The sequence below is a fragment of the Phascolarctos cinereus genome, unplaced genomic scaffold, assembly GCF_003287225.1.
Source record: "Phascolarctos cinereus isolate Bilbo 61053 unplaced genomic scaffold, phaCin_HiC Scaffold_9;HRSCAF=440, whole genome shotgun sequence".
NCBI classification, from domain to species: Eukaryota; Metazoa; Chordata; class Mammalia; order Diprotodontia; family Phascolarctidae; genus Phascolarctos; species Phascolarctos cinereus.
In genome coordinates, this window is record NW_027556402.1 from 241172472 (window position 1) to 241191635 (window position 19164).

General features: G+C 41.5%; 1 protein-coding gene across 2 annotated transcripts in view; it reads left to right on the forward strand.

The window, feature by feature from the left end:
• EXT2 (exostosin glycosyltransferase 2) overlaps positions 1–19164 on the forward strand; it is a 195850-nt gene that overhangs the window by 76574 nt on the left and 100112 nt on the right. For both annotated transcript variants that reach the window (XM_021009725.2, XM_021009727.2), the window contains exon 8: positions 16165–16296. In XM_021009725.2, coding sequence (XP_020865384.1) covers positions 16165–16296 — 132 coding nt within the window. The remainder of the gene's footprint in view (positions 1–16164; positions 16297–19164) is intronic.

The following is a 19164-nucleotide window of genomic DNA, read 5'->3' on the forward strand; positions in this document are numbered from 1 at the left end:
AACCAAGCTAGGTTCTTTAAATCACATTTAGAGAGAGAGCATTGGACTTAAAGTCAGAAAACCACAAGTTAAATGCTGGCTCTGTTGCCTCCCAGTTGCGAACATAAAGCTTATAGAATAAATGTAAAAGTCTTACACTTGGGTTCAAGAAATCAATGGAAAGACTTGCATGGTCTGATGCTGAGTGAAGTGAGCAGAACCAGGAGAACGTTGTACACAGTAACAGCTGCATTGTGAGATGACTAATATTGATAGACTTAACCCTTCTCATCAATACAAGGATCTAAGACATCTCCAAAGGCCTCATGATGAAAAATGCTATCCACATCCAAAGAAAGAACTATGGAGTTTGAATGCATATCAAAGCATACTATTTTTTTTTGTTCTGTTGTGTTTTGTTTCTCTTTCTGGTGGTTCCTCCTATTGGTTCTAATTTTTACTTACAACATCACTAACGTGAAAATATGTTCAATAGGAATATATATGTATAGCCTATATCAGATTACCCTCTGTCCTGAGGAGGGAGGTGAGGAGGGAGGGGAAGAAAAATTTAAAACTCAAAAGCTTATGGAAGTGATTGTTGATAAATCAAAATAAATTAATTAACAAAAAGAAATCAATGTCACACCTATAAGTTGGGAGTAGATGGTAGGGAAGTGGTTAGAGAGCAGTTTGTCTCAAAAAGGTCTGGGGATGTTAGTGGACTTTAAGCCCATACAAATGAACTGTTCTAGGGGAGCCAAACAAAAGCTCGTGTGATCTTGGGGTGCCCTACTTCTAAGAATAAGGAGGCAATTGTGCTGCTACATGCTATCCTACTCAGACCCCACCTGGACTATTGGGATCACTTCTGGGGACCACATTTTAGAAAGAATGTTGTCAGGCTGGAGAGTGGTTACAGGAAGGAAACCAGCAATGATGAAGGAGCTGGAGCCCATGTTATGTGAAAAATCACTTGAAGGAACCTGGGAATATTTACCCTGGCCACAAGATGACTCAGGGAAGATATGAATGTTTTTTCCATGTATTTGAAGGGCTACCAAATGAGAGAGGAAATGTATTCTGCTTGGCAGAACTGGGAGGGCCAAAGGGCACATTTGGCCTTGTCAGGAAACATTAAAGCCATCTAGAAAGGGATAACGCTCTTCCTCATTGGGGGTCTTTCAGCAGGGCAGAGGTGAATCATTGATTGTTGGTATTCTTTTTTGGCCTTGGGTTGGACTAGATGCCCACTGAGTTCCTTTCTGAATCGGAAATTTGGGGATCCTGTGTGTAACCTTGGACAAGTCCTTTTACCTCTTTCAGCCCAAGTTTTCCCATTTCTAAAAAGAGGACAATAACACTTGCAACTGCTCACCTCACAGCATTGGCGTAAAGCAAGCACCTCGCAGACCATCAGATGCTCCAAAAATGGGAGTCAATTGTGTCCATCAGTTTGATGGAAGCAAAATGATCCAGTCTCTTCCATCCCAGATCAGTGGCTGCCTCTGCTGAAATGGAATTCCTACCTTACCTGAATCATAAGGAGCTTTCCTGAACAATAGATTCTCCTTGGCAAAGAGCCAGGCCACAAGCTTTTCAGAAAAACCTTTGCAGACAGAGGCTTTGAAATTGATCTTCTGTAAAACAGAAAAATAATCTCTTAGAAAGTTGTTTTCTCTTTGTTAGTCCATTTAACCCAAGTTTACTAATACCACACTCCTTTAACAGCTGGCCATAATATTTACATTACTTGCTAATGAGCTGGGCCTGGGAAAGAACTATGGCTTTTATAGATTTTTTTTTAAACCCAGCATTGTTTTCATATACCAAATCTGTTGTCAGCATTGGGGGCTGGGAGTTTGTGTGTGGTGGAGGGGAGTTGGGTATACAATTTTATATTTTTGGACCCTTTGGGATAGGGTTTAACTTTAATTTTGTAGTCGCTTTCATCTGGGAGGTCAGGTCACTAAGCCATTGATTTTTACATGATGTAGAGCCCTGTACAGAACAATACTATTAAGGAAACTGAGCTGGGCACCAGACTGGGAGAGGAGGCACTTTGGAGTTGTGTTTATACTCATCAGAGGCATTAGAACAGGCATGGCTTTTCCATTCCTATCTTTGCCATGAGTCTTAGTGTGTGAACTTGGACTTGTCACGTAATCTTGGTGTGCCTTTATTTCTTTACCTTGAAACAACAATAACCTTCTTCATAGGTGAGGAGGGTAAAGAAGGATACACTGCCTTCCAGTAACCAGGGGCACAAGCACTGGGAGCTGCCAGGAGTTACAAATTTGGCCTTTCTCTGGCATCTCACTTAAAAAAAGTAATTTATTTATCTTTAGTTTTCAACATTCACTTTTATAAGATTTTTAGTTCTAAATTTTTACCCCCTCCCTCCATTCCTCACTCCCCAAGACAGCATGAAATCCGATATAGGCTATACATGTACAGTCTTATTAAACGTATTTCCACATTAGTCATGTTGTGAAAGAAGAATCAGAACAAAAGGGAAAAAACCACGAGAAAGAAAAAACAAAAAACAACAAAAAAGAGAAAATAGTCTGCTTCCATCTGCATTCAGACTCCATAGTTCTTTCTCTGGGTATGGATAGCATTTTCCATTTTGAGTCTTTTGGAATTATCTTAGATCATTGCATTGCTGAGAAGAGCTAAGTCTGTCAAAGCTGGTCATTGCACAGTGTTGCTGTTACTATGTACCATGTTCTCCTGGTTCTGCTTACTTCATTCAGCATCAGTTCATGTAAATCTTTCCAGGTTTTTCTGATATCTGCTTGCTCATAATTTCTTATGGAACAATAGTATTACATTACATTAATATACCACAACTTGTTCAGCCGTTCCTCAATTGATAGATATCCTCACAATTTCCAATTCTTTGCCACCACGAAAAGAGTTGTTATAAATATTTTTGTACGTGTGGGTCCTTTCCCCTTTTTTATGATGTCTTTGGGATATAGACCTAGTAGTGGTATTGCCGGATCAAAGGGTATGCACAGTTTTAGAGCCCTTTGGGCATAGTTCCAAATTGCTCTCCAGAATGGTTGAATCAATTCACAACTCCAATGGTTTCTCACTTTTGAGAAGGGTAGAGTGACCAGTAGGTTTTCTGCAATCTCCTTGGGATAGACTTATCCAAATAGTCATGTTGGTGCTATGGTAGCATGCCTTTGCATCCTGATCCTCTAACTTCAAATTCAGTGCCCTTTTCACTGAATGCTAAGGTGTATACATGGCGTATATGCTATGGTGTAAAGAGGAAGGCATCCTTGAAGTCACTCATTGATCCTGTAGGCATACTCATTTGGAAAGGGAAGGTTCCCATGTTAGCTGCCTGATTCAGGCTGTGTGCAGAGGGCCCTGCACCCTGAGGCCTCCCATACAGCAGCCAGGGAGTAGAAGCAGGTATTAGGCTTGGCATCCATGTTCCTGAGGGGCACTTGGCTTTTCCCTCGAGGTAAAGCTGTTTTGTGAAGACTGCCTGGCCTGAAAGTATCCTAGGGGTGATTTCTCCCACTGGATTCCTCTCTTTCTTAGTGCTCCCCCGGCAACCACTTCATGTGCAGCCACCAATTTGCTGAATTTCCATCTTCTCTGAACCATACTCTGTACTATATGGAGAAACTGGGGACTGTCCTGGTGGCCATGCAGTGGCTCTCCATTCCTTGCACTTTTCTTGTCCTGTGTTTGTGTTTTCATTCCAGCTTCAGGGGTGGAAGACTGCCATCAATCTAATCTCTATTCTCCAATATTAACACTAGGTTTTAAAAGTCTTTCTATGAATGAACCACGTAACATGATGCTGTGTGAGCTCGTAAAGAGCTTGTAAAGAGCTATTGGCCCCTGGTGTTTTTATTTCGAAGGAAAACACCACCTCCAAATGGGAACTTTCAGGAATTGTCCTGCTTTTGGAGAGATGAAGTGTTGTAAAGGAATGAATACTGTGCATGGAATCCAGAGACCCAGGTTCAGAGCCTAGTTTGGGTGCTCATTAGCTTCATGGCTTTGGCTAAGTTACTCTCTGAACCTCAGTGTTCTCATGTGAGAAATGGGCATAATAATCCTTGTACCACAAACCTCACAGGGAAAAATTCTTTATAAGCCAGTAGTGCTTGGTAAGGTACTATAGAAATGAGAGGTTTTATTACCATCATCAATGGACTTCTTTTCCCTGGTCCTTGCTATTCAGGCTTCTTTCCTAAGTTTTGTGCCTATTTAGGAGTTTATACTATGGGTTTTTTTTTGGGGGGGGGAATTCTTTCCAATGAAATTCCATAGAACTCTTTTTTTCTTTTCTTCCCCCAAACCCCTTGAATGAAATCTGACGCTGGATTTGAATAGAAGGGGATTGTTTTTTAGCTAAAGGGTGGGCTTCTTCTTGTACATAAGCCTCTAAATTCCCTAGTTATCTATGTTTAGGAGCAGTGTTTGAGAAATGGTCCGTGCGTTTGCTTATTTTTTTAACCTTATAGTGACTCTGGTGAGACAAATCTAAAACTACCAGAAGGACAAATCTAAAATTACATAGAAAGGAGAAATTGTCCCGTGCAGGCCCTTTGTAAAACAAGGCCCCTCACCTTTTCCTGATGGAGGCCGAGAACTATCTGGTTGTGGGAAAAGGAAGGTGGGTGCTAAAAGTGCAGTCAAAATGAGAGGCTTATCCATTGTGCCTTCCCAGAAGATCTAGAGATTTTGGAGAACAAAGCAGAGAGGGCTCAAAGCTCTTTGTAAGCTGTCCCTTTCCTACTTGTCCTGTTTTCTTACATTTTATTCCCCTCCACACAATTTCAGATCCAGTGACCCCTCAAACATGATTCTCCATCCCCCTCTCTGCACCTTTGCCCCATGCAGGGAATGTCTGTGCTCCTCTCCGCCTGACCTCTTAATTCCCCTGGTTTCCTTCAAGACCCTCCTCAAATCTCACCTTCTGCAAGGGTGGAGGGGGGGCTTTCCCAGGCCCCCTGGCTGCTGGTACCTTCCACTCTCAGATTCCCCTCCACCTACTGAAGAGTAGATCTTGTATGGACTTAGTTGTTGTCTTCTCCCCGTGAATGGTGACTCCTTGAAGGCAGGCTTGTTTTTTTCTTTCTTCATGTCTCCAACACTTAGCACAGTGCCTGGCATGTGGTAGGTAGGTTCTTAATCAATGCTTATCGACTGACTTATTTTACAAGACAGCAGGACATGGTGGCTGAAATGTCTAGTGATACCTTTAATGTTAGTTTTTCACTGAAAAGACAATGGACCCAGACTCAAATCCTGCTTCTCTCTTCACTTATTTACTACCTGTGTGACCTTGAACCAAATCATCCGCCTCACTGAATCTGTTTTCTCATCTGTAAATAATGGGTTTTGATTAGACATCCTCTAAAGTCCTTTGTAGCTATTATTGATTAATGCTGTTTAAGAGGAACATTGGGGTTGAAAGAGCAGGCCAGAGGTCAGAAGTAGAGCAGATAAGTACAAAGCATATTTAAATGAATAATTAAAGTCCATCCAAATTGCAGGAGTTAACTGGAGTTAACTGTCTCTTGATTTTCCAGCATAAGTCTAGTGGTCCTGCTTTTTCTGATATATAAAGTCCAATATCCTGCCAACTCTGCAGTCTGACTCTGTTTTGCCATTACAATCCATGAAACCTTCCTTCTTTTTGAAGGTGATATGTTAAGGCATAGGATGCCTAGCTCTTAGGTCTCTCTTTCCATTGAGCATCTCAGATCTTGTCTGTTGCAATGATGAGTTCCATCAGATCCCCTCTGTGGGTCTCAGGAAACTGTCTAATGAAGACCCTGGACTAAATTGGCAGTTGTCAAACTCTGGTCTGAGGACCATTTTATACTCTTAAAACTTATTGAGAAATATCCTCCCCAAAGAGCTTTTTCATGTGGGTTTTATGTCTATTGATATTTACCATATTACAAATGAATTGTAAAAACAACTTTGGTCCCACAGACCTCCTGAAAAGGTCTCAGGAACCCTTGAGGACTTCAGATCACCTTTTGAGAATTACTGAATTAAGTTAATTTCTAAGATTCCTTCAGCTCTAGGGCACTATCATTCTGTATTAGATATGGAATTCTAATTTTATCCATTTTACCACCTTTGCAACTTCAAGGAAGGGGTTGGTAAGTTTTGATTTAAAAAAAAAAGATAAGGAGGGAAAAGAGGACTAAAGTCATGGACTCCTTGGAGACTCTATCCTAATAGAGATTAACTATTTGAAGAGCTCATTAGACTGAGTATGAGTTCTCTAGGAAAGGAATGAAAACCCCATTAAAGTATGATATATTTGATACTGCTCTGGGCATTGGCTGCATTTTAAAATGGTCTTCAGCTGTTCTCCTGGGGCTCTGGGACTTAAAATAGAGCCTTTGCTGACTGGAGCAGGTCCCTAAGATGCAGCCTTGCTGCAGCTCCTGGGAGAAGCACTGAGCCCTGAGAGGAGGCTTGGAAGTTTTTTGACTCATTGCGGCATTCTCTAGATGGCTACCAGAAATCCCCTGGCCTGGCTTGGGGTGTGTGTGGAGCAGTTCTTAGATCCTCTTTGAGGCTTGTGGGTAGCAGCCATCATACCACTTCTACAATGTGAGGCCGCTGTGAGATGTGCTGGCAGGCTGCACCATTCCAGCCCTCAACATTGGTCACTCAGTAGCGTAACAAGTGTTTATTAAGTGCCCGTCACTGTGCTAAATGTTGCTGATAAACAAAGGCAAAACCAGTTCTTGCCTTCAAGGAACTGATATTCTAAGGAGGAATACCGCATGTAAAGAGTATGTAAATGGGGCACTTTGTTGTTTGTTGTTCCATCATTTTCCATTTGTGTCCACCTCTCTGTGACTTGGGGTTTTCTTGGCAAAGATGCTAGAATGGTTTGCCATTTCCTTCTCCAGCTCATTTGGCATATAAGGAAACTGAGGCAAACACAGTTAGGTGACTTGCCCAGGGTCATAGCTAGTAATGCCTGAGGCCGGATTTGAACTCAGGAAGACAAGTCTTCCGGACTTTGGGCATGGCACTCGATCCACTATGTCACCTAGCGGCCCTAAAGTAGGCACATACAAGATAAAATGATGATGATTGATGACAATAGCTAGCATTTATATAGCACTGACTGTATCCTAGACGTTGTGATAAACACTTTACAAATATTATCTCATTTGATCTTCACAACAACCCTGGGAAGCAGGTACCATTATTGTCCCTACTTTGCAGTTGAGGAAACTGAGGCAGACAAAAATTAAGTGACTTGTCCAAGGTCACATAGCTACTAAGTATCTGAGGCTGGATTTGAATTCAAGTTTTCCTGACTCTAGGCCCACTGCCCTGTTCACTCTGCTACCTAGGTGCCTCTAGTATGTGAGTAGATAGAGAGGAATCTGAGAGAGGAAGACACTAGTAGCCAGGGGGTCTAAAAAAAGACTTCCCCTGTAGAAGGTTGGATTTGATCTGAGTCTTGAAGGAAAACCAGGGAGGAACTGAGAGGCCAGGCTGAGGGGAGCATGACCGGGAGACTGCCAGGGCAAAGATACAGTGAGGGGAATAGAGCGTCATGTTTGAGGGGTCACTGGATCTGAGATTGTTTGGAGGGGAGTAAAGTGTAAGAAAATAGGAAAGGGCCAACTTACAAAGAGCTTTAAATGCCAATCAGAGGATTTTATAGGGAGCACTGGAGCCCCTGAGGTCAGGCCTACGCTTTAGAAGAAGAATCATGGTGGCTGCTGAGTGAAGGAGGGGTTGGAGTGGGGAAAGACCCACGAACTCCTCACACCACATGCCAAGTTAAACTCCAGATGGACATATTGCTTAAGTAACAATAATAATAACTTAGCATTTATGGGGCACTTTAAAGTTTGCAAAGTGCCTTACGAATGTTTTCCCATTTTATCTTCACAATCCTAGGAAGTATGTCCTATTATTATCCTCTTTTTACAGATGAGGAAAATGAGGCAGACAGGTTAAGACTGACTCAACTTTTTCTTTTTTTCAAATACGTTTTTATTTGTTTTGTTAAATATTTCTCAATTACACGTAAATTTTTTTTAACATTTATTTTAAAAAATTTTAAATTCCAGATTCCTCTCTCCTGCCCCTCCTACACCCATTGAGAAGGCAAGCAAAATGATATGGATTATACATGTGATGACTTAACGGATTAACTAAACTTGCATTTACCCAGATAGTATGTACCTGACTTGTTTAGAGTCACAGAACTATCTAGTTTAAGTGTCTGAGGCAGGATTTGAACTTGGGTCTTCCTGCCTTCACACCCAACGCTCTATCCACTATGGCATCTAGCTGCCTCTAGGTCTGAAAGGTTACATGCTTAACAAATTACAGGAATAAGAAAGATGCTATCTTTTAGATCGAAGGATAATAGAAGTCATGACCAAATAAGAGATAAAGAAGGTCACAGAATCAAAAATGGAGAGTTTTGATTATATAAAGTTAAAAAGGTTTTCCACAAGCAAATCCAAGTGAGGCCAAGATTTGAAGGGAAACAGCTAACTGGGGAAAAAAAAAATCTGCATTGCAAGTTTCTCACCTAAAGGTCTCATTTCCAAGATGTATAATGAACTGATTCAGATTTGTAAAAATAAGACCCAGAGCCATCCTCCAGTTGACAAATGGTTAAAAGATATGAATAAGCAATCCTCAGTGGAAGAAATCCATATAGCCATGTGAAAAAAAATCCCAAGTCTCTAATAATTAGAAGAATGCAAATTAAAGTGACTGTTTGGTTGTGTAATTAAATATGTAAAGGTTTCACGTTATACCCATCACATTGGCAAAGTTGACAAAAAGGGGAAAATGGCTACTGTTATGGAGGGAAATGCTGTTAGGTTTAGGAGAGGCATTTCATCTAATTAGGAAAGTTACAGTTGACCTCTTCACTCTTGAGTCCATTGAAGTCTCTTTTAGCACTCTGGGTATAGGCATGCTAAAGGAGATAGAATCCAGCCACAAGAGACCAGGAAACAGGGGTCAAAACCAAGCAGGGCATGACCACGCTTTCCAAGAGTGTAAGAGGTCAAGAGTATCCTGGCACAAAAACCCAGTGTGAGTAAGCAGAAAGCACCAAATACTATGAAGAAATATTTTGGGTCCAGATACAGAAAAGAGATCAACCCACAGGAAGAGACCATAAGCAGAGCTTCAGAGGAAAAAAAATTGCTTGGCCACAAGGACCTCAAGAGTACCTGGAAAGAATGCAGCAAGAGCTGAAAACAATAGAATTATGTATGGAATAAGGGCTTGAGAGGAAAAGATTGAAAGAAGAATGAACAGCTTAGATAAGAAGGTGGAAAGCTGTATCCAAGTAATGAATTAGAATATAAGTTAGGATAGACCAAGTAGAAATCATTGGTTTCATGAGACCTCAAGAAATACTAGAACAAAATCCAAAGATTTTTAAAATAGAAGAAAATTTGAGATATCTACTATGAAAAATAACTGGTCTGTTTTTCTCTGTAAACCTAGTGCCTGACATGTGTTAGGTGCATAATAAATGCTTATTGATTATGAAGTCATTTATTGATTTGGAGTTAGAGGACCTACGTTTAATTCCCAGGTCTTCTGCTTAATGTCAGTACTTGGGAGCACCGCATTAGATGACCAGTAAGGTACCTTGCTCCTCTAATCCTGTCATCCCAAGATTCTTGACTGAGCTTTTTTTCTTTGTATGTTACCTTGTATTTACTTATCTCTGAACATATTGTTTTCACCAATAGAATGTAAGCTTCTTGAGGGCATTTTTGTCTTTGTGTCTCCAGCATCTAGCACAGTATCTTTTTCAAAATTATTTTTTTTGATTAACAAAAATTTATTTTCAATTCAGTCAATCCATTGCCATTTATTAAGTATCTTCTATATGCCAGTCTAATGAGGGAGACAACATGCAAACAAGTATATACAAAGCAAACTATATGCAGCATAAATGGGAAATAATTAACAGAGGGAAGGCAGTGGTGTTGGGGAAGGCCTTCTTAGAAAGTGGGATTTTAGTTGGGACTTAAAGGAAGTCAAGGAGGTCAGTAGTTGGAACTGAGGAGGGAGATGGTTCCAGGCATAGGGGCAGCCAGAGTGAGTGTCCAGAACTGAGCAGTGGAGTTTGTAGAACAGCCAGGAAGCCACTGTCATGGTATCAAAGAGTATATATTAGGTCAGTAAGGTGTAAGAAGACTGAAAAGGTAGGAGGGGGCTAGGCTATGAAGGGTTTTGAATGTCAAACAGAGCATTACGTATCTGATCCTGGATGCAATAGGAAGCCACTGGAACTTATTGAGAGTGTGTGGGATGGGGGATGGGGGTGGGGTGAGACGTGATTAGACCTGCACTTTAGAAAATGACTTGAATCCACTTCAGGTTCTATTCTTTTTGGGTTCTGTCACCCACTGTGCTAATGATTCCTTTCAGCTTTGTTTCATTTCCAAAATTGATCATCATTTCACCTTTGCCTTCATTCAAGTCATTGATTCACATGTTGAACAGAATAAGAGCAGGGACAGAGCCCTTGTCTGCTTTCTCCCTAGACTGATATTCCAAAAAGGTATAGATGTCTGTGGTATTCATTGAACTGTTGTACACTTTATCATTTGAACGTCACTGGTGATTTTGTACATCTTCCTACACTGAAAGTTAGCTGTCTGGAGAATCTGTTGAGTGGAAAGGACCAGTTGTAGATGGCATAGGCTGCCACTTTGTTTGCTTTTCTTCTGGAAGTCCCAAAATTTTAATGGTGTCCTTGTGGGAAATTTAGAAGGTGCTTGGATTTTGCCACCATTGACTTCCTGATTCATGTGCTTTCTCTGCTTAGGGTATTCCATGTTTCCCATTCTGATGTATTTTTTTTTTCCTCTCCTGTTCCTATTACAGTTATGAAGCATTTTATTTACCTTGTCATTTGTACCTTCCAATAACCCTGAAATAAGTGGCACAAGTCTCGTTTCCTCACTTTACAGGTGAAGAAGCAGAATCTCAGAGAGGTTATGACTTGTTTAGGATCGTGCAGCTGGGCCTCGAATCCTGGTCTCCTAAGCAGCCCCAACTCCAGTGTTTGTCCACTTCCCCCATCTTCTTTTATAAACTTTCTCAACGTCAGTTTTGAGGTTGAAATAGGTGCAGTCTCCCATGGGGATAGTGCCAACCCAATAGAACCAAAAGTTAATTACCACATTCCTAAATTCAGTAACAGTAAACCCATGGCAATTTGGTAGCTGTTATCCAGTTTTCTGAAGATCTCTGGAAAACTAGAAAAATAATATTCCCTTTTAACTGAGTAAACTGATATATTTAATTTAAAAACTCTTGTAAACTGGTCTGTCTACTGCTATAGTCCCAGCATTGTTATGAGGAAAGTGCTTTGGGAAGTTCTAAAATGCCATTCTAAAAATGTCAGCCATTCTGTTGGTCACAGCTGGGGAGGGCCTGTCCTCCTGGGGCTTCTTAGGGACACAAATGAAGAATCCACTATCCGGACACTGGAGAGAGAAAAATGTGGTCCATATTGTAGAAAAAACAATCACATGGACTGTTTGATTCTGCCCTCTTGATGAAAGTCACAAAGTTTTTTGTGAGGCTCCTTTGCCCTGAGGCAAATTGCTGCACTGGAGTCCTTGAGAAACCATAAATTAAAATGTTACTGAGGAGCTGCAGAAGCAATTTAATCTGGGAAGTTCACTTAACCCCAGGCTAAAACACTTGAGCTGTGATTCTTGGCAAAGTCGCCTTCCTTTCCTATGGGGCTGAGGATGGGTGGACAGGCTTGGATGATTTGAGGCATTTGGACTTTGAAGCCATATTCTCTAGTTGTACTTTTGGCTAATGTTCTGGGTGGATTGGTTACCACGCGCTCTTTCCTACCAGCTCGAAGAGTTTCTGTCTCCTCCGTGGATTAGCTATGGGCACAGAACTTTAGAATATTTAGCCAAATCGTCTTAACTTAGATTAAAAATGAAAAAGCTCTCAATGCTTGGGTTGATTTTGGTTTTTTGGAACATGAGACTGGAGTGTAGGTTGTATGATCACTTGAAAAGGAACTGCCTTGAGTATTGCTTCAGATCCATTGTGAGGAAAGCACTTTGTAAATCTTAAGACACCATGGAAGTATGAGCTAAATAATACAATGACACAAATTATTTTAATTTATTATATTCATTAATAATAATAAGTACAGCAGTTCTTAATTGAGCATATTCTATGACTCACTTTTAATAATGTCTCATGTTTCGATGGGTTGCCGTGGACGTATTTATATAGTATATGCCTATTTAGTCTACACTAGACTTGCAGTGAGTAGATGGCCCATAGAGTTGGTCTATCACTACATTGATCTTGGATAAACATCACAAATGGGCACTGAATTGAATCCAGAATTAAGAGGAAGGCAGTGGGTTGGATTGCCTTTGGGAAATTGAGAAGTATTTTTGATGACCTCAAGCTTCTCCCTGAAACAAGGGTTCCTCATTTAAACATGGATGCCATCTTTTAAACACAGATGTTCTTTCAAAAATGTTTTAAAATAAATATTTCATTGATCTTCCTTAAACATTACTGTCATTTCCTATAACCTCCTTAAACCACATCCCCCTCGCCCTCTGGGGCTCCATTTGAATCCTCCCTCACAACAAAAAAGTACAGCTAAGCGAAATGAGGAAGCATGTTGGTCACCGTGAGGTCTGTGTCTGTTAACACACCTAGAGATGACCATCTTTCTCTTGAGAGGAAGGAAGCATGCTTCATTGTCAATCTGCTAAGGTCAGGATTGGTCACTCCCTGCTTGATCGCAAAGAAAAGAGAAAAGCAATATAACATTGAACAGATTTAGACAGGTTGTTTCAGTGGTTAGAGAAAGAACAAATTGTCTCCCAGTGATGCTCTGTGGCTGTGAAACAATCTGGAGTATGTTCACAGTCTGAGAAAAGGAACCCCAAACCAACTGAGAACAAGTGACCCGAAGGGCAATGGAGAGAACCAGAGTGATTGTGAGCAGGCTGCAGTGTCTCACCACTGAAGAATTGCACAGGAGATGCCATGCATCAGTCAGTCAGTTGACACGAGCCTCTGTTCTATGTATCAGGCACTGTGCACAGCTCTAGATATACAAATGCCAAGAATGAAACAAATCCTACTCACAATGAGCTTACATTCTAAAGCAGTGTATAGAAAAATAGATATAAAGAACTTGAATGTAAATGCAGAGAAGATAGATGGAGGGTAGTAGCATAGTGGGGGGATCAGGAAAGGCTTCATGTAGAATTGATACTTGAGCTGCATCTTGATGCAAAAGAGGAATTCTGTGAAGTCAGACAAAGGAGGAAGTACACTTAGGGCAAAGACATAGAGATGGGAGTGGGATGTTGTACATAAGGAGCCTGGATTGCAGAATGTGGAGGAAGGGGAATGGTGTGCACTGAGTCTGGCAAGGAAGGCTGAGGCTAGATTATGAAGGGCTTTTAAATCTTTTAAAGTTAATATTGTAGGGGCAGTTAGGTGGTGCAGTGGATAGAGCGCTCGCCCTGGATTCAGGAGGACCTGAGTTCAAATCCAGCCTCAGACACATAACACTTACTAACTGTGTGACCCCATTGCCTAGCCAAAAAAAACAAATAAATAAATAAATAAAGTTAATATTGTAAACTAGAGGCAATAGGAAACCACTGGCGTTCATTGAGCAGGGGAGTGATAAAGTCCAGAGATGAATCTAAGGAAAATTGTGCATGTATTGTGTGTATGGGAGAGACTAGAGTAAGGAGAGGCTTGAGACAGGGAGACCAATGAGGAGGATGTGGCAGCAATCTAGGTGAGAAGCGGCAAGGGCCTTTCCTTGCATGGGGTTTGAGTGAGGGGGGCCTAAGAATCTGGTGCCAGAGGTGTTGTGAAGGTAGACATGGCAGGATTTGGCAGCTGACTGAATATGTGGAGGGAACAGTATCAAAGTTACAGATCTTAGAGACTGGAAGAATGTGGCGCCTTCAATGGGAGCAGAGGAATGTGGAAGAGGGAGGGCTTTGGTGTCAGAAATGCTGAGTTTGAGTTGTCTCTGGGACATCTAGTTTGATATGTCCAATAGGCAGTTATTGGAGAATGGATACTAAAGGTCAGCAGAGAGAGCGGATCTGAATATACACGTCTGTAAGTCATCTACATAGAGATAATAATTAAACTCATAGGAGCTAATGTAGCGACCAGGAGAGAAAGTATAGAGGCGACAAGAGGGATGTATGTGTAGTTGTTTTCAGTCATGTCCGACATTTTGTGACCCCATTTTGGAGTTTTCTTGGCAAGGAGACTGGAATGGTTTGTCATTTTCTTTTCCAGTTCACTTTATAGATGGGGAAACTGAGGCAAACAGAGTTAAGTGACTTGCCCAGGATCACCCAGTATCTGAGGCCAGATTTGAACTCAGGAAGTTGAGTCTTCTTGACTCCAGGCCCAGCGCTCCATCTACTGTGCCACCTAGCTGCCTTTAGCTATCCCTGAGAGGGACAGAGCTACCCATAGTTAGGAGATACATGTGGATGGTGAACCAGCAAAGAAGACTGAGAAAGAAGCAGTCAGACAGTAGGAAGAGAACCAGGAGAGTAGTGTCGTAAAAACCTAGAGAGGAGAGAGCATCCAGGAGGAGAGGATGGTCAGCCATGGTCAAGTTAGATGAAGACTAAGAAAAATCCATCCAATTTGTCACTTAAGAGATTGTTGGGAACTTTGGAGAGAACTGTTTTAATTAAGTGATGAGGTTGTAAGCTAGATTGCAAAAGTTTCAGCAGCAAGTGAGAGAGAAGAGAGAAAGTGAATGTAACAAAATAGTGTAGAAAGCTCAGAAAGGAAGGAGAGAGATCTAGGATAATAGCTTGAGGAGATCTTAGGGAATATTGAAGGTTTTTTTTTAAGACTGGGGGAAATGTGGACATTTTTGAAAGTAGTAGGAAAGGAACCAGTAGATAGGAAGAGACTGAAGATCAGAATGAGGATGAGGGGATAGTTAAAAGGGCAGTGTGCTTGAGAAGATGGTAGGAGATGGGATCAAGGGCACATGTAGAGTGGTTGGCCTTGTCAAGAAGGGCCATCTTGTTATTAGAGACTTATTAGAAAAGCCCATGGCAAGTGGCCTTATTTTTCTTAGTAAACCAAGAGATGCAGTTCTCAGCTGGAAGAGTAGAAGGAGAGGGAAGTATGAAAAACTTGAGAAGAGAAGAGGTTTGAAAGAGTTTCTAAGGGGAGTGAAATAGGGAATCAATTAGGGAAGAATAAAAAGATTGCCTTCCTCCAAGGAGGACCCAGTTGAAGTTGGATAACATGAATTTATAGTATACCCATTCAACATGGTTGTGTGACTTCCTCCAGCTCCATTAATCAGCATGTGAGTTGGAGAGGAGGAGGCAGATGGTGGGAGTAATCCAGGACTGAGGTTTGGCAAAAGAGGAGCAATGATCAGACAAGGGGATAAAGGATTTGACATTTGATGACTGTGGAATTAAATTGGCTAACCTTATTGAGTCAAGATTTGGAAGTCAGCAAAGTGAAGTAAAAAGACTCAGAAAGAACTGAGGTGTGGAGGGATTCGAGATCATAATGAAGACAAAAAATAGGCTTAGGAGGGATAAGGCCTAAGGAGACATGGCATGAGGGGAGGCTAGATTCAGAGAGAGCAGTGTCAGTGTTTTTGATTAAAGATGGGGAACATTTGTGGATAATGGTAAGATCCATGGTGTGACCCTGAGAGAGAGGGAAGGAACACATCACAGGATTTAGGGAGGTTAGAGAATTTGACTGTAAAGTGAGCTGGAGAAGGAAATGGCAAACCGCTCCGGTATTTCTGCCAAGAAAGGCCCCTTCTCCTATAAGGGGGCAATGAAGAGTTGGACACAGGTGGAACAAGAAAACAACAACAAAAGGAATTTGACAGAGTCTCAGTGTAGACGTTGAAGTGCCCTGATGTAAGGGCAAGAGCTGAGAAAGAGAGGAAGCTAGTGATTCAGGTACTAAACAAGAGAAGCCCACACAGGTAGCCAGAGCAAGTGCTTGAGTGGGAAGTGCATAAGCGTTGGAGGGGTCAACCAGAAGGGCAGGAGGGCCACAAGGACACAGGAGGGAGGCCTGCTTACTTCCTGCTGGGTGAAGCATCTTCTGTGGTCCTTGAGTGTTGGTTACTTTCTCTTGCAGGCCAGATGGTTCTGGGAAGCCTACTTCCAGTCAATGAAATCTATTGCTATGGCCACCCTTCAGATCATCAATGACCGGATCTACCCATATGCTGCCATCTCTTATGAAGAATGGAATGATCCTCCAGCTGTTGTAAGTGAATGCAGGTACCCCTCTAAAGTAGTCCTTCTGTCAGGCCTGCGCAGTGCTGAAAGTGCTTTTGGTGTATTGGGTACTTAAATTGTAGTTTTTCAAAGAAAACAATTTGATGGGCAAACATTATAAGCTTTGTGCCTGATAAGTGACCAGAACTGGTCTGAGAAGAGTTCAAAAAAGAGACACATTCAAGTACTACTTTATGAGGTTTGATACATGTGGCAAGGACTCAGAATACCACTCTATTATTTGGAGGATGGATAGGGGAACAGAATGGGACTGGATTGGATGCCGAAGCACTAGCATTGCATTGGCAATTCAGAATATTCACAGCATTGAGAATAGTTCTGTAATGACTGAGAAGCATTCCATGCAGGGATGCCATGCCTCCTTGCCTGAAGTCATTTCCAGGAAGGAAATGTGGTGTCTGGAGGCCAGGATTGAATTTGTTCTGTTTACCAATTACTGTCTTTGGGAGCAGCAGAAGTTAATGTGCTTTTAGCCTCTCAGAGATCTTCCAGTCCAGCTCCTATCCAAAGTGTGAATCCATCATTCAACTTTTCTAAAAGGCCATATTCTTAATCTTTTATAAACTTTGAAGTTCTTTATAAATGTGAGCTGCTATTCCTATTAATATGACCACCAAAGTCCACTCTCACAACTTACCATAGTATGGAAGAAATCCTGAGTTCTTCGAGGCTATATAGGAGAACAAAAATTCTGTCTAGTCCTCCTGAATTAACAAGACTTTGATTTGAGTGTGGGCCCTATAACAGCCTGGATATCTAGTGACTGAAGAACCAAAGTAGCTTAGTTAAGGGAGGCCTGATACCAATTCAGCCACATTAAAAACCAATGGAGATAGCAGGCTTCATTGGTCAAGAGCATACCCATGCTGATGAAATACGAAGTCCTTGGAGTATTGAAATATTGATGGCATCTTCCAAATCCAGCTGCATTGGGAAGAATTTCAAGGTTGAAAGATGGTGAGCTCCCTGTCACCAAAGGCCATCCCATGCAGACTGGCTGACCTCTTGTTAGGGCTATTGGAAAGGGGATTCATGCACCAGGTGCATCCTTTAAGCAGCAGCTCAGAGAAACTGAGAGGAGACACAGGGATTCTGAGAGAGCAAAGCAGGGGAACTTGGGCTGGGTCTGAACTGTTGACCCAGCACCTACTGATAGCCCAACTTAGTTTGGGCAAGAACGAAAGGTGCTTGAGGTGAAGGGGAGATTGAAAAAAACCAGCTGGAAGATGCTGACAGGGACCTAGGCAACCCTGGGAGTCTCCCTGAGGGGCTGATCAAGGCCAGTGTCTCATAGCAGCCCAAGGGTGCACTGCCAGGGTAGGGCCAGCCAGGCAGTGAAGACTGCCTCATTTGTCTCACAGTTGGGTAGGATTGGCATGGCCCAAATACAGACAGGGTTGAAATGGGGCCACTTTCTTCTTGGCTTCTGCACAAAGCACTCTGAGCTGTTTCAAGAGAGCAAGGGGCAAGGACCTGTTCTCTGCCTGTCAGAAGAATCTTGGCTTAGAGGAGAAGGAGGGAAAGAGTGAAGGAGGCGAAATCTTACCCTGGGGCCAGAAGGTCAAATTTCTGGCCTGTGGCAATTCTCAAAGTAGCCTTAGGATTGCTGGAAGTGAATACAGACCAGCAATAGGGATGCCTTCTCTGTTTCTTTTTTAATTTCTTCCTAAATAGCTCTTGCAGCTGAGGATGAGCTGGTGTTTATCTTTTCTCTCAGGCTCAGATGAAGAGGGCCCTGATTTAAAGCTCCATCTTGTGTATTTCAGCCATCATTCATTTAAAGCAACTGACAAGAGGCCTAAGTAGCATAATTTATTTATAGCTTTTTTTTTTCTTACCTTGAGAAATATTTCACCTACAGTAAGCAAGATCACTGTGAGGCCAGGCTGTAGGGGAGTTTTCCCTCTAGACTACAACTCATTTACAATATCAGACTCTTAGGGGTAGGAGTGAGTATAGACCTTAGTAAATTATGGTCTGGTCTGCTTTTCAGAGAGGTGCTGTCATGAGTTCTTCACCTTCTTCAAATTTATTCATAGAAGGGGGAGGAGTGGGCCATATGCTTCTTTTTCAGTTTAAAGTGATTGATTAAGACTCAAGTGTGTATACCAAGATGAAGTAAGTCACTAGTTTTACATGAGTACAGTCCAGAGATGTGATCCTTTTTCCTCAACTGAAGCAGGTCAATTTTATTTTTACCTGTGTCACACATCGCTGGATGCCTTCTCATTCTTTCCCTTAGTCAGACCAAGCCAGCATGCCATTTGCTACCAAGTTCACTACTTCTCTTATTTGAAGGGCTTGAAAAGTTCAATTAAACAAGTATTTATTAAGCATGGACTACCTTCAAGGAATTGTGTATTAGATTGAAAGGATAGAAGGAGGAAAAATGACATCATTTCTAGTATCAAGAAGTTCTAATCCAAGGGACAGGATAATTATGAGTATTTTGTATGTAGTGGGGTTTCATTCTTAAATTTGATGACCTCTAAAGCAGTGGTGTCAAACTCAAATAGAAATGGGTTCTAGAAGGCTGCATATTGACTTAGAGAACCACAAATTAACATTATCTATGTTATATTGTATTTTTATTTATTTTGTTAAACATTTCCCAATTACATTTTAATCCCATTTGGCCACTGGAAGTTTTTTTTTAATTTCTTTTTTAATTTTTAATTTTTCTTTTTTAAAATTTTTTATCCATTAATTTATTTAGTTTTAGTTTTCAACATTCACTTCCACAGGATTTTGAGTTCCAGATTTTCTCCTCATCTCATCTGTCCCCCAACCCCAAGACAGCATGCACTTAGAATACTCTTTCCACTAATCTGCCTTC